The sequence below is a fragment of the Strix uralensis genome, chromosome 1 (genome assembly GCF_047716275.1).
Source record: "Strix uralensis isolate ZFMK-TIS-50842 chromosome 1, bStrUra1, whole genome shotgun sequence".
NCBI classification, from domain to species: domain Eukaryota; kingdom Metazoa; phylum Chordata; class Aves; order Strigiformes; family Strigidae; genus Strix; species Strix uralensis.
The window spans coordinates 127,581,308-127,597,827 of record NC_133972.1 but is presented as its reverse complement, the minus strand read 5'-3'; the positions used below and the strand labels follow the sequence as shown (position 1 = coordinate 127,597,827).

The 16,520-nt window shown below is 36.7% G+C and overlaps 1 protein-coding gene across 2 annotated transcripts in view; it reads right to left on the bottom strand.

The window, feature by feature from the left end:
- Nucleotides 1-16,520, bottom strand: part of ASXL3 (ASXL transcriptional regulator 3) — a 139,502-nt gene that overhangs the window by 55,892 nt on the left and 67,090 nt on the right. For both annotated transcript variants that reach the window (XM_074880396.1, XM_074880385.1), the window contains one exon: nucleotides 7,030-7,151. In XM_074880396.1, coding sequence (XP_074736497.1) covers nucleotides 7,030-7,151 — 122 coding nt within the window. The remainder of the gene's footprint in view (nucleotides 1-7,029; nucleotides 7,152-16,520) is intronic.

Here is a 16,520-nt window from a genome sequence, read left to right as displayed (position 1 = left end):
GAAGTTTGGAGACCTAGGGTTTATTTTCAGACTCTGCTAATAACTTCTCGAATAAGTATCTATCCTTGTCCCATGTCATCCTCTTTCCCTGTGACACTTACATCTGTATTTGGAACAAAAATAATTTCTTGCTGCATATTTGTTCTTTAGGTCCCAGTAGTGGTAAGGGTTTTTCTGTACAACTACAATATACATTAACAACTGAACATTTATCTGTATATTAACCAACATTGAACTAAAGTGCTTGAACATTCATATGTGTGTATTTATGTGTGTGTCTGCACACCTGCAAGCCAGCATTATCTTCTATAGGATTACAATAATGCATTCATAGCTACGGTTGCTGCAGATCATGACAGACTGCAAAGTAAACATTTTTGTTGCCTTCCCAACCACAGAAACAGGAGAAGGACAAAAAACCATGTGACGTGTTCAGTGTCTGTTCTGACTTGCATGTGAATGGGAATGACGATGGCATATGCATTGACTCAGTGACACTTTTTTCCAAAGAGGTTTTTTAAAGTTGTTTGTGTAGTATTAAACATCAGCTATCAGCTGAAAAGTGCTTTATGGGGAAATCAGTTTCTTGGAACAACAAAGCACATACAGGTAAGGAAACTGTAGAAAGCAGTTTAAAAACTAAAATAAAGATAGCAATGACAACACAAAATTTTACAACAGTAATCAACATTTTCCATTAGGTCAAATTTGCAAACATACTCTGCACAGGATCCAACGCATACAGTGGGGGCTTCAGGGCTAGACTACCATTCTCCAGATAAAAAATCCTGTCATATTACCTCTTGGAGAAACACGTGCACCAATTCATATTGCACCAATGTAAGCAGTTACTTTCTGCCAGACATCCTGTTTGAGCCTGGGTTCTGCTACATGCCCACACACCCTGAGCACACAACCTTCTGGGGACCTACCCAACAGCTCCTGGAACAGCATTTGTAGATGATTGCTTGTCAGCATTTTGTAGGAGACTTCCTAGAGCTCTGAAGAGTTGTGAGCTGTTGCAAGTCCTGTCTTTCCCTGAAAAGGCCAACCATTTCTAGGATGCACTTCAAAATCAAGGCATGCTTCATTTTCACCTGGGTACAATTTCATGTTACAAACTATTCAAATCAAAAGCTGTTCTTTTCATATGGCCCAGAAGAAGATACTCACTTAGACACCCACTGTCACTATACGGAAAAATCATGTAACATCCCTGGAAAAGCTTGACTGGGACTCTCATCTCCAGTGATGATATTTGTCATTAACGCAGTAGCAATGACCAATTCAGCTTAGACAGTTCCCCAGGTTACTTCAAGAAAAACATGATCAGACAAGTGCAATGCTTAGAACTCAGCCACTATCATCAGCTTGCTTGTCTCAGACCTGGGACTGCATCTACAGAACAGAACAAAGAGAGCGCTTTTGACCTATATTTGGGAAGGAGATTCCACTACGTAGCAGTGGTAGATTTAGCCAAAGGTAATGTTCATGTCAGGACATATTTTAAGTGAGGGACACAGTGAGGCAGAGAGGCAACTACACTGCAACACGGTACTGTTCTAATGTTGCTTTAAAACTCTTCTTAGTCATTTCTCAGAGTAAGAAATTCTGGAAAACACATTTATTAAAACACAAAACATGCAGGAGTGCTGCAAAAAGCATGCTATGCAAACAACCCCAGAGGAAAAACAAACAAGCAGAATGCCCCAGCAACTGGGAGCTAGTTATTAAAAAGAGGTACAAAAAAAATAGAGAGATTGTGTGGATTCCCGTCCCTTTCTTTCCATCACAGGTAAGGGTTGAGGACCATAGGGATGACCCAGAAGAAAGTCTCATAAACACTGTCTTGCATCTTACCAAAGCACTGTGTTGAGCAGCTGGTACATGCTGCCCATGCATAGGGACCTTTAGAGGGACATACCGTGCAGCCTGCCTTCGGGCAATGCATGTACTCCCTGAAGAGCTCCTGCTGGAACTCTTGCTCTTCCAGCTTCTTTTCCCCATTATGCAGTCTCCCTGCCATAGTTTCTCTGTCCTCTTCCCTAGACTTGTCTTGGCAATCAGAAAATCAGTTTAGTTTATCATCTTCGAACTTCCATTTTCCTGAATGCATTTTGTAAATTCCACTGTCCCTTCCCATGTCTCTCTAGAAGTCAAAAAGCAACACGTTTTCCTTGTTTTCCATTTGTTGACAGGAAAATTTGTCAAGAATCATCACTTATGTTGCCAGACATCTGATCAAATGCTTCAGCTAGGGAGCCAGAATTCTCCAGCTGTGGCCTTGGTAAATTTGTAGCATCTGAAAAGAAACATAGGAAAATGGTTAACAGAGACACTAAGAAACTGCAGCAAACTATACCAAGGAATTCAGTACAAAAAATACCTCTCAGTTGACAGTGGATTTTCAGAGCCTTTCAGGAAGACACCCTGTGCTCAAATTCTAAGTGATAAGGACATAATCATAAAGATCTCCTCTGTCATCTGCTTCTTTGGGGGAGAGGAGGGCAGGCAAATATATCAGGCTTATATCAGAATGTGTGAGTGAGTAGTTGCTCAAATGAGTCAAAGGATAGACACCACAGACAGACTCATACTGGATTACTTCCTATGGACAGCAAAATGCTTCAAGATAACCTGCATCTGGCTGTAGTCAAGGAAAGAAGTCCTAACAGAATGAGTGTGGAGGGAGCAATACTGGTGAGTTTGCTCTTGTTCTTCTCTCAAAGCAAGATAAGCAGTGTGCCTGAGCTGAAGACAGGAAAGCAAATCCACACCAGCATCAAGGGAGATCAGGATTCTACCTTCAGTGCCAACCTAGGCACCTGGACACCAGTGTCCTTAAAAAACAAACAAACAAACAAAGAAATCTTGATAAACTAGTACTGTGAATTTGGGTAAATCAGGGCTAAATTACACTGTTCACCATTCTGCTCTGAAATTTAGTCTCTTATTGCTTCAGGTTGTAGCTTGGTTTCTAATAATTATTACAGTTGTGCTAGAAAAGTCAGCCTGAAATGTTATTTGGAGCTGTACAGGTCTAACATCCTGTAATTCAGAAGCAACACATAAGCCAAACCATAACTTCCCCATAGCTCTCTTACTGCTTGGGGCCTGACAGCATCCACTGGAAAAAAATGGGTGTGGAATTTCCACTTCTACTGTAAGAACAAATTGTAGGGATGGGTGCCTTCCTTCTCCATAAAAAAACGCATCTACTCACTTTATGAATAAAATAGTGGCACATACATGAACCCAGCCACCGAGCATGCAGACAAAGCCCAAAGTTAAGAAAAACAAAACAAACCACGGTAGTAACATACCTTGTGTAGATTCCCTTATTTCCTGAGCTTCTCTCCTCCCAAACCCACTTGGCTGCTGTCTCTGGAGTTTCTGTCTCTACAAAGAGATCTGGATGCCCAGCACAGTCTCAGACATGTCCGGGTCTGTATTCAGATCCTGAGTCTGAATGGAGTATCCTTCTCTTCTCCCAACAGAAAATTTATGGGTACCCTTCTTGGTGCTGATTCCAAAGTGCCAAAAGTGAGGCAGGATTTTCTTCAATGTCTGGGAGGTCTACTATCATCCCAGACATCATTATAGTGCATCTTGAAGTTCTTTATCCTCTCTTGGTACTGCCCCAGGAAACAACTGGTACACTGATGGACAAGGTGCTCTTATACTTGGCTATCAGAGTCCAACAGACACTAATACCACCTCAAAGTCCTGGATATTCACACATGCTCAGTGTTACCTACGTGAGGCCAGTTTGCAGGTATGATTGTTTCTTCCGAGAAATGTTCCAAGAACATCTTGACAGATACAGACAAATCTGTACATAGCGAAGACTTCCCAGAAAAGTATCACCTCAAGTCAATGGAACAGAAACTGAACCAGAGAGGAGCATGGTAGATACTGTGCCATGACTTGATGTCCGTACTTGAGTTAGCCTTGTCCAGAGCAAGAATAATTCACACAGTAGTGTGACCATGTACCACTGCTAGCAGATGCAGATGTAGTTCAGTACTTTCCCAGGAAGAGGTCTTTATATGGGTCTGCATGCCAAAACTCTTGAGTGTGAAAATGAGGTAAATCAGTATGGAACTGATCAGTACTGATAGGAAATCAGCGTGTGACAGCGTGCCATAAACCTTCGTTTCAAAGGTACTAGATGAGCAACAGCTGGGCACACACACCCGAGCACTTCTAACAGCAAAAGGGAAACAAATCTATAAAATCTGCCATCAGAAAGCCAAGCATAAAAGGCAGCTCTACACCACAGACTCCTGTCTAAACCCTCAGGAAGGGGAACTATTTTGTTGGACATTACACTCAGATACTATACAAACGCAAAACTGAAACTCCCTCAAAAATGAAAGAGAAGCATGAAACACAGCGGTAAAACACTCAAAACCTTTCTCCCAATGAGGACACTACGGAAGGGAGTGAAGCTAGAAAGCTTCCAGAACAAAATGGCAGCCCAGCCTTTGAAAGGTGAGGAGATAAGGTCTGAACTGTGACACAGACCTTGTGAGAGTCCACAGCAACTGCAAACCTCCTTAGCCCCTGCAAAGTACCCCAGATCCACTGCTACCTGAGAGAAATTAAGATCAAGAACCAGGGCTGAAAAATTGCCCTTTCCTCCAAGCTTCTAGCATAACTCAAGAAATGCAGTGTTGTGACTAATTTGATTCACAAGAACGTCCTAAAATGCAGGCTGTTACAAGGAAATGTGAGATTGCTCTTTGCAATCTAAACCCAGGAATATACCTCTAGAATTCATTAAAAATCAAATCATATGTAAATCCAGCATATAATACTTTCAAGAGAATTACATATGACTAGAGTGGTTAATAAATAGATAAACAGTGGAGAAAATCTTCTAATTCTAGCTCAGATCTTCAAGCAGTACTGCACATTATCAATTTGCCTCTTCCTTTAATTTTAATGGATTACAAAACACATACACACAAGATCAAGTTAATGTGAAGAATCCACTGTTTTAAAATAGATTGAATAGGAAACTGTTTGAAATACTATCTTGTAGGTTTTCATTCTGTGAAGACTGTTCAGTAATAGAAAAAAAACAATAGCTAGGGAAGACCACATTATGACATATATACAGTATATGTATGTTTATATAGTACAGGCACTTGCTGAGAGCATGATGATGGCTCATCTTCCGTTACTTTAGCATGGAACCAGTACGTTAATATCAGTTGGAGGCGCGCTACATACAACTGTCTAAAGTTTCTTGTGTATTCAAAGGTACTACAGGTTCTTCTTTGTACAAATTTTAGGTATTATGTATCCATAAAAGCAACAGAAAGATTGGAAAGTGAAAGAATACATTTTCAACAGCAATTTTATAAATAAAATCACTGTTAAAGTTTATTCACCTCTGCTACAGTATCAAATTAAATCAAATCTGCAGCATGTATATGGCAGTAGCCAACACCTGAAACTTTATAGAGAAAACAAAGCAAAAATCCTCTACTATTCCAGAATACAAATGTCCGTTTGTCTAATACTGTACATAGAGAAAACATTTTACTGATAGCTGTAATAATACTCTCATACTCTGAAGTACAGGATCTAATTACCATCAACTTAACTAAAACTAATTTCTTTTTATCGATTACTTAATTTTCTGATGTTGTTCTAAGCCTACTGCCTTAGGGAACGTTTTCAAAGATTTCCATCCATGTTATGACTTTTTATATTAATTAAGCTATTCTGATTAGTTTGCCCTTTTAAAAATTATTCTCAATGCTATACATCTGCAAAGTGACAAACGGTAGAGTTTAAACAGTTATACAAGTTCAAACATTTGTGGCTTTGCTCTTTTTTCCCCCTCCTTTCCCTTTGCCCGCTCTCTCCATCCCTAAGAAAGTTCATATATTGCAAAAGATCTGTGTAGAAGAGTTTCCAAGAAGTGTTTTTCAAAACTATCCACACAGTTAGTGAGATGCTTTGTGCCCACTGCTCAATTTTCCTGACCAAACAGATGTGAGAACCCAATCTAACAATCCTTTCCAGTCCTCAAAGCCTCTAAGTACAAGATAACCTTATGTGAATGATAGAGGTCTATTAATTTTGGTGGATTTAAAGTCGAACCGCATGAAAAAGCTAAGCACAAATACTTAAGTGTTTTGAGGAGATGTGGACAGGGATTGCTTAACTTAAGCCTAAATCAACAACTCAGCAATAAACTACCCCATGAAATACTAGACCTCCGTTAACCATAACTAAGAGAGCAGTTATGAGAAAAATTAAAACAACATAATCTGATTATGCTAACACTTTAGAAATGTTATATTTCATTTTTAAATAGTTTTTTTAAGACTAAAACATATTTACATAATCAAAATTGAGAGGAAATGATAATTTTTTTTGAATTATGATTTTTTAGCTTTTCTTTTTCATTTGCGTGGCTGTAAGCTGAACTAATTTGGCACTGTTGAAAAATAATTTTTACATTGTTATGCTTTCAGTTAATATCTGACTTTCAATAATCAGCTACTTTTGCCAAACTTTACTACTTATCATGCAATCTAAATCATTCAAATCATAAGTTATTCAAAAAACAAAAAACACCCCACTTCTATACACTGTAGTGTCAAATACTGTATGAAAGAAAAATTACTTAACAGACCATAAAGAAAAACTGAACAGCAAGTATACCCAGATTGTCACCTATCTGCAAAACTTCTTTCAAAATTTTTTTTTTTTTTTACTTTAAGCCTCACATAAAATTTCCAACACAAATGCTTACATAGGAAAAGCAGGGATGCGATAATATCAACAATTCTGCTTACTTGAAAAGCACTTAAAAACCATCAAACTCACAATAAATAGCAGGACTGCACCATTGGTAAAAAGAGAAGAAAAAAACCCCAGCAATACACCACTAAACAAAGCACGAAAAATCCTCAGAAACATCTTGAAATTCTGCTGAGATCTTATTCATATAAGACTGACATACATGCTAAAGGGAAGTCAATTGATTATCAGTCAATACAAGCTTACCTGCTTAAGTGCTTTCTTTGTGTGCTGCTGGAAGGAAGATACTAGCTTGCTTTGCACTGGTGCATTAGTAAGGCTCGAATCACGATTGGAAGACATTTCTTCAGATGTCTGCTTTGGGCAAACTTTATAAAAAGAAAAAAAAAATCAGAATACTGTTATGGGGGTTATCTTCCCTGTATCTTGGAAAGTCCTGAGAACAGAAAGCAGAAAGGCAAGTGCCTGGAAAACAAAAAGCTCACTATAAGAAATTCAACTAATTTTGAGGTCCAGATGAGCTGTAAATCCAGCCATATTCTAAATAAATGCATTGCTTCACAAATATTTGTACCTCATCATACCCTTTCTATGCAGCTCTGGAGGCCTTGCATATTTTACCTTTCAGGTCCTGAAAGGTAACTGAAATAGTTTGACTTCTGTATTTCACACTGAAGCTAGACAAAAATTATCTTCTTCACCAAGACAATTTTAATGGATTATTATGTGTCTAAACGTGTATTTATACAAGAGACACTGATGACCCTGTGTTCTAGAAATATTTATAAATATGTAACTTCATGCCAGATTGTAATGGCTTCTTAGGAGCCAGACTCATCTATTTTATAAGTACTTCTTGGTAAAGCTAAGAACACACACTTTCCTGTTTAACGGGTAGACTGGAATATCCTGCAAAGAGGAATTCTGGTCTCTCAGGTAATACACACTGCTACTTGTCAGCCTTCTAAATAATACATGTTTTAATGAACAAATACCACAGTACTTGCATTAAACAGCTTCTTGAATACATGTTGTGTGAGACACAGAAAAAGTCTCCTGGTTAAAAATAAAAGGAAATATGACTAATGATTTAAAAAAACCACAGCTTTATTAAACAGATAGGAAAGCTGTGAAAATAGCTTGAGGATCCTATTAGTCTTGGTAATCAGCAAGCTTGACTAAAAGGGCTGTAAAAACCTTTCCGCTCTTAATGCCTTGCACTACTATTACTCTCACTAGTATCCTAAGACAGCCCAGCTAAAACAGCATTAGTGTGGATCCAGAAACCAAGCAGCTTTTTTTCCATTCTCCTCTGCTGCCTCAATTCAAGTCTGTCTTCCAGTGCTGCTCAGAGCTGGTTTGCATGTTGACATACCTTCTTTATAATGCTCTGCAGCTGCATACGGTTTTCCAAGGTTTCCCATACTTTGCACACCTACCAGAATAGTTTGAAGACACTCAAAGCAGCTGCACAGACACATGCAAGAGATAATTTTAGCCTGACGTTTCTGTTTGCCTATGGTTTTCTCCTCCATCCGTCAGTGGGATGAGCACACACCTGAAGTAGCATTCTAACTCCCTTGCCTTTAGCAGAGTTTCACAGAAGAAATATTGTAATGATTTTTTGTGTTTGTAAGAAAAATGGAGAGAATAGACACAATTTAGTTATCAATAATTAATGGCCACTGTAAGATGCATGTGACATTAAACATTTGTTTTCACACTGAAATAAAAAATAATTGATACTTACCTCACAGAGAATACAGTTTTATGACATTTGTATTACGTCAAGATAATTTTCATAATAGATTAAAAATTTTCATTAGCAGATAAGACAAATCCTATTTTGTCACAAGATTTATAACTGGTATTTGTCACTTTTTTCCCTTATACCTGAAGGATTTGTCAAAATATACAAAGAAGCTGCAACATAAAACAGGTTCTGAGTTTACAGCATCACCTGGTTTGGATCAATCTTCTCGACATGATGAGCGAAGCTTACTATGAAAAAAGACAACTTAAAGGAGCAGCAAAGTGTCAGCAGAGAACAAACAATAGCTGGTTTATATAATCTAAATCACTGCAATAGCTAAGCTCCTGAGACAAAGAACACCTACACCAAAATGAAAACCTGACATTTTGAATTACCCAGCTTTTGTCTTTTCTTTCAAAGAGAATTTTTTTAGTTTTCTGGCAAAGTCTGAGAGTCAAAGAACTGAAGAAAAGATAAGAAATAGTGTGAGCATACAAACCCAAGAGTTAAGGAGAGGAAAACAACAAATTTTAAAATGTCTAAAGAATGGAAATTGTTATATACTTAACTGTCCCTTCCTAAGAGAGAATCCAATAAGACCTGTCATGAAAAACCTATTCCTGTTCTCCAGGATGACTGCAACTACTATTACCTTCTTGTTCACATGGGAAATTCTGGTTTTCATTGCTCTGATCTAGGACATCATCCAAGACTCTCCCCTATCTATTTTGGTGATAAAGTTCATCCTGGACAGGTTTAGAAACACTAACTGATGATGCTCAACACTACAGCTGTTAATGTCAAAGGCACGATACAGCACAGGAATAAAAATATAGATAGATCTATATTTTGTGCTTTCACTCACTTTTCATTAAAAATAAACACTGAAATTGAGACTGGGTCTATTAGAGGCCATACTTCTTATTTGTATCATTAATTCAATTTTACATAAAAATATTATCAGTGGATTGGTTTCTTTTGCTTCTGTTTCTTTAAAGCTTTGACAACAAAGTTAAACCAAGGAACAGGGATTGTTCTAACGGGTGAAGCAACTGGAACCAAAATCCACTGAAACAATAAATAGTTTTCCAGCGCTGTAATCTCTTCTGCAGGTACAGAAGGAATACCTCCCTTTAGGCTGGTTCAGTTTAGTGCAACCCAAATCTAGCTTCTTCAGAGCTTTGGAAAACAAACTTTTTCCTGTAGTCTATGATTAAAGAAATAGATATGTGAGGCTGAAATCTGCTGCTTAAAAAATTTAAAATGACGTTGACTGGAGAAAGTCAACTCCGTTTATTATCAACAAATGATACTTCCTTTCGAAAATATATTTTGTACATTATAAATATTTTCCTTCATATATCTAGTAGCTTAAAATAGTAAGAAGCTACTTTAAATATCGTTTTCCACGTTTTAATTAAATTTCCATTTCCATTTAAAACCAGCTTGATCCAAATCATGGCTTTAAACCTAAGCATCTAGTAAATAAGAGATGTCATTGTCTATTTTCCAAAAGTAGAAGACAGAAACATTACAAATCCAAATACATTATGCTAATTTATATAATTGCTTAATTACTTATACAGTCTTTTTACTTTATTAGTAAAAAAGAATACTAAACTTGGTATACAGGCTTTATTTAGAGGATAATCAAGATATTGTTTACAAAACAATATGAATTGACTTTTCTGTAGGAAATTAAATACAAATATGAGACAATGAATAAGCTTATTCTTTAAAACATGTTCTGCTCCTTAGTGATTTAAATCAATCTGTGCCAAAATCTCACTATACTACAATGTCGGTGACCACAGAAAATTGTACTTATTTATTTGTTCATTTATATGGCTAAAGTTCAACTGCTTTTCACTGAATGGGTCAGAAGTAAAAAAAGGGGAAAATACGACAGAAAGATATGTTTGAAATGAACATTGATGATTCTAGTGAAAAAACCAATGCCTTAAGAACAGAACAGGCATTTCTTCTATGGAAACCAAAGAACACAGTAAAAGAAAAACAAACCCAAGAAGAGCCAGTGGTCTTTGTACATACATACAACTTTGTAAAGCTGCAACTACTTTGTCCATAAGCATTGAAGATGCATGAATATTATCAGATCCATGTTCGCTCGAAAAGCTTTATCAGAAAAGAATGCTAAAAATAAACTGGATGCTGGGGAGGAAAAAAAGAATCCTGAAAGAATGCGACAGATGAAGGAAAAATATTTGGGTAGCATATAAAGAGGATTCACCATTATTGCAACAGTAGAAAAAGCGAACAAGAGCAGTTTTAAGCCTACAGGAGGCATTTCCATTTAGTGGAGAATAATTAGGCTCCATTCTTTAAATCGGCTTCTTCAAGGGCCAGGACTGAGTGAAGGAATAAAGCAAAAAGCAACTATTAAGCCATAAACTGTTAGGTTATGAGCTGGAAGAGCAGCTGGGTTTCTGAAGATAAGACCTCCTTAGCGCGTGTTCAGAGAGTGTTAACATGAATGATAGAATTAGAATTACTTAGCAAAAAGAGCGTGTTAAAAATGTTTTTGACAACCTCCATTTAAAATAACTTCCTCTCTTCCATTTTCCCAAGACCAGTTTTGGTAATTATTATGAAAGGCTATCATTTATATAAATCAGCAATGCTATCTTTTAATTTCAAATTTTATAGGCTATCTCTGTGATTTTTTTATTACCTTTTACCTTCCCTACCCAAGAAATATGACACCTACATAAAACATTTTAGAAGACATGTTTCTTCAAAGAAACAATTTTAATAGGAATACAACTTAAAATTATTTTGTCTCACTGCCACTGAAAGTTACTGGAAAAATTATAAACAGATTTATGAAACTAAGATGGACAGAAAAATTCCTGGAGTGGTTTAAGGGACTTATTTTCCCAAAATAAACAGCACAATTAATTCTGATTTCAGACAGACCATACTGATTTAAAATCAAACCAGTTAAATCGACAGCAGTTCACTTCCTTCTTTGTTACAGAAACCACAGCAGATGAGAAGGATTGTTTACTAATGGCCACATTATAAAACACAAATTAATATTGCTACCATATGCTAAAGACTAGAGTCTACCTCAAGTATAAAATGTATGCACACACTCCTGAGATATGAAACTTCACAGAGAACTCCCTTAGGAAAACATATACACAAAATCTCTCTCTAAAATATCCATAAAATTCAATATTTTCTTTGGGTGACACAGATCTATACTTGTATTGACATAAATGGTCATGCTTTGCCAACACAGATGTATCAAGTAATTCACTTCCATCTCTGATCTCTAGAGCCCAACTTGCAAAATCTGAACAATTCAGAACTCAACTGTTGCCATCAGCTCTTGAAAATGAAAACCAGTTTGGGAGTTAGTTAATTGTACAAGTTCGCCAAAGCAAGCAAAAACAGATGCATATATCAAGGGCACTACTGTGACTGTAATACTCTTTTTAAAAAACAATACTAGCACTGTGAAATGATAAATAATATTGAATAGTATTTTTTGGAACAAGACATCATATACCACATCAGCTTGATAGCTTGCACTGAATCACATTATATTCTCGGCATGCTTTTGAGCCCAAACATTTCACAAAGCTTTGAAAACTGTGAATCCTTATTCCAAAGGAAGTCAACATTTTCCACTAAAAATACACAGCCTGTCATCACTAAGCCACCAATTTCTTAGGCCTCATTACTGTACAGCAAAAAAAGCAGATGAGAAAGACCTCTCCCTCAAGCTCCACAGTACCTTCTCTCATTCTTATGACTCCCCTCCAGTGGCAATGAAACAAACAGAAGTTAAACTTGATCATGGGTACAATAGTTTTATTTTATAGCTACTTGCAGGGAGATGAAAAAAAACCCCACCAAAACAAAAAAAAAAGTGAAAAACCGTCTCTTTCTGATATGTCAACCAAAACTCTGTATGTTCGAGCTGCTATTCTGTTACTACCCTTCTGCTTTTAGAAGAGCCTATTCCACATCCAGATGTTGTCATATGCAATGGACATATTCAGCAGAATCATCCAATATTATTCCCAAGAGACAAAATGCCAAGGATAACAGGTTTCCCTGAATTGTCAGAAATCCCATTCCCCGAAAGGAACTGAATATCTAAATGTGGACTCAGGTTTCAAACAACAGTGAGTATTCATTCCTCGCTACATGAATTATCCTAGTGGCTTCCTAGTCCAAAAAGCATAAGGTGTTCAAGAGCACAGTAGCTACAAAGACAGAATTTCAGGATTCAGCACGAATTTGATCCTCTATCATCCGTCATTTCGTTTACTATCTCTAAGAACACTGCCTAAGAAATTGTACTGCCGTTTCATGTTCACAATTGAAGAACTTACAGTTTTAGGAAGTGCTGAAAACCAAAGTGTCTCAAGAGGAGACATGTGTTGCTCATATTTGGGCAAACATCAGAACTTATGTTTGGGCTGAGTTGGGGAGGGTAGTCACGCTACGGTATGAATTGCTACCTCCTCCACAGTTACATCATTGTGCATTCCACTGGCTTGTGTGAAGACAATTTTTAATCAACTGCGCTCCGTGGCTGATGGATTAGCCCTGGCTTCAGAAACCCTAGGGACAAACGCTTTTTGAGAACAGAACATCTTATTGATGGGCAAAAGGATATTATAGTCATTGTTTTCCCAGGCATCAGTAATTGGGGTTTTAATTCTGTTACTGACTGCATCTTTTACATGTTACCCCTGTATTTGAGGGAAATAGAATTTATAAAAAGATATGAAACTGCTAGAGAGCTTCTATAGAAATCCCATTCCAAACCAAATCAACTGTAGTGTAAAGAGTTTCTTTAACATATCCCTTTGGAGAAGGTGGGAAAAGAAAGATTTCTCCACAGCATCTGAAAAATCCAGAGGTGTGACAATTTCAGTTGCCAGTTTAGCAATACTAATGTGGAGTAAAAGCTTTCGCCAAGTCATGTGTTTATAACTGTGAGGAATTTTTATATTATTTTGCTAATAAAATTGTTCAGCAGCCTGCAATATACTGGGAAAAAATGTGCCTGCTGGGGAATAATGTGATTCTTCTCTGTTTGGGTGTCAGCTGCTACTTTTTACTCCAAAAGCTGAAGACATCATCTAAAAGCCCACAAATGGACTGAGGCTGTTGCTTAGGGTTTCATCCTCTGCTTCCAGCTAACTTTAAAGCAGCACTTCTTAAATTCTTGCTAAACAGTTTCTGATCACTCTGTCAGAACTGGGGTTTCTGGACTCTACCACAGTGGAAACAAGAGCAAATAAAAATGCAATCAATTGGGCAATTAAGAATACAATGTGCAAACAATGTCTATCCTCATCATATGTATCATATATCCTAAGTCTGAAAGGAGACAATATATCTATCAACCTTTTCTAAAACACAAGTCAGAAAATTTCATAAAGCTTTTTTTGTACTGAATCAAATGTGATTTTTATGCCAAAGAATAGTTTACTGGAAAGAAAAAAAAATCCCAGCTTTAGTGTGAAAAGTTTAATTGATAAACACCTTGTTAGATTTGGTCTGCTAAACTAAATATTTTCTATAGAAATACTTTTTCTCAAATATTTACGAACCGATCAAGTCACCACCTCATCTTTGGTAAACTAACTAGACTGTCCCTATTAAATTTCCCAGAGCAAATGAGGTATTTGTTCACTCAGGAGTTCTTATGTATCTTTTCTAAATCCCTTCCTGTTTTTCTTAATTCTTTCTTACAGTTATAATGAATGCAATACACTAGTAATCGTTTAACTAGTGCTATACCCAAAGGAAACACTGTGCCTATATTCTTTAATCAGTACTACCAGAATTGCATTGGACTAATTACCAAAAGCATCTCATTCATGTTCAATTCATTTTCTATTGTGATCCTTAAATGCATTTCAGATTTACTGATTTATTGAATATGTTTCCACTGCGGAAATGTGGCCTTTTTTCTGCACTTTAATGTCTAAAAAAAATCACGCTATTCAACTGCAATCATTTACAAGGCAATCAAGAGAGGTCTCAGCATTTTTATTTATTATCAATAAATTTAATGAAGAAGGATTTTACACTTTTCAGAAAGTATTGACAAAGATATTGAATGACGAGTGGTCAATCATATCCTCAAGGGAACAGCAAAAATACCTCCTGTGGATGGTAAGTCCTACACCTTTGCAGATCTAATAATTTGCAATTTTCAATCCACTTAAAACTGGCTGCATTTCTCAGGCATGGTCCTGTTTTTAAGCCAAGCGTTCTGTACTATAAACGAATTCACTTCTAGAATTCTACATACATATCAATAGACACCTTTAACAACAAAACTTACAGTCTCAAGAAAAGCTATTATCAAACATGTTTAACAAAATTATGTTCTGCATCAGCTGACTGGTACAAGATATGCTGTCTTCAATTTCTTATTGATCCCATCCAGCACCAGCCTTTCTATATGCAATATAGACACACTATTGCCATCCCATTTGTTCTTTTTAAATATATCCACTGCATGACATCAAAAAAATGTAAATGTCTTGTTTTCAAAAAGTTAAATGTATTGCAGTTTTCCAAGATCTATTAAAGATGAAACATGAGGAAAAGTTCTCAGCTTTAAAAACAATCTAGGTGTAATTTACTGCTCTACCCCAAATATTTTAAAATGTTTAATTTTAGCAGCTGCTCTTTTATGTCACCACAAGTGCCAGAATTATTTTTATTACTGTAAACTCTGAAAATAGTATGCAACCTCCTCCCAGTCAAAACCCAGCAATTTTCTACTTCGGGCATTCTGGCATCCTTATTTACATCCTACCTACTCCCAAATAATTGCCAGGTTTTTGCCATGATTTTTATTTGTTTATAACAAGTAACATCAACTTTTTCTTTCTTATCTGTATTTACACTGGTTTTAACCATTGTATTCTTCCTGCGACTTAAAGTGTACATCAACAAATTGTCTGAGTATCCAACAGGAATTGTTGAAGAACTACAAATATGTACATTCACTTTTACATGCAGTATATACTACATAAGCATAAAATCACTGCACATGCAGAGTCTGTTAACTTATACACATAATCAAAGAAAATGAAAAAACAGAGCCATTTAATAATTCTTGACTTTTGGATTTCCACTGAGCTTCAAAACTTCACCACTAGATCCACAACAACCTGTTTTAGGTAGTTCTGTTATTCCTATCACTGAGCGTTTTGTGATTTTTTCAATGCTGCTAGTAAGCAGTACTGAAATAGCAGTATCAGTCCTGTACAGGTGCAGCATGGAAGCTAAGTAAGTTGCTCAAGATCAAAAACGAAGTCTGTAGCAGAACAACATGAGCTGAGCCTTTTCATGCCCTAGTTGTAAACAGGACACCCTCTCACCATATATGAAGTGAGCCAGAACAGTAGGCCAAAGTCCAGCAGGGGGAAAGGCTGTAAGAAGGCAGCAGAAGAGAAGAACTGATCGAGGAAAGGTTTATTTCAGAGGTCCTGGGAAGCTCAATTTTTGTATAAAGCATTCACTTTATAAGCATTACATGAGTGTAGTTTTAAAAAGAAGAATATTAATTTCTATTACTTGCAAGTAATTTTAGGTGACTGAAGAACTGCATTTTCTTTATGAGCAATTATTACCTCTCAAAAAGAAAAAATATTTCTAAGGTCGCCATTTTCAAGTTCTTGCAATATTTCAGTTTGTCATTATTTCTGAGAAAAAAAAATGCATAGGACTTGGTACTTCAACATGTCTTTATGTCAACATGGCACCCAGGAAAACCTCTGCCTGAAACAAAAAAAATACAAACCTTTGTCCTGTGCCCAGAACTCTACTGAGGGACCAACCCCACACACCCACACTGAAATCAGTGAGATGTCTATCTGACAATTGCAAGTCTGAAGCCCAGTAAGGCAAAATACTCTTTAGTTGTGGGGCCTAGAACAAAAAAATTGTAAGCCAAAAAATGACCTACTCAAAATACACC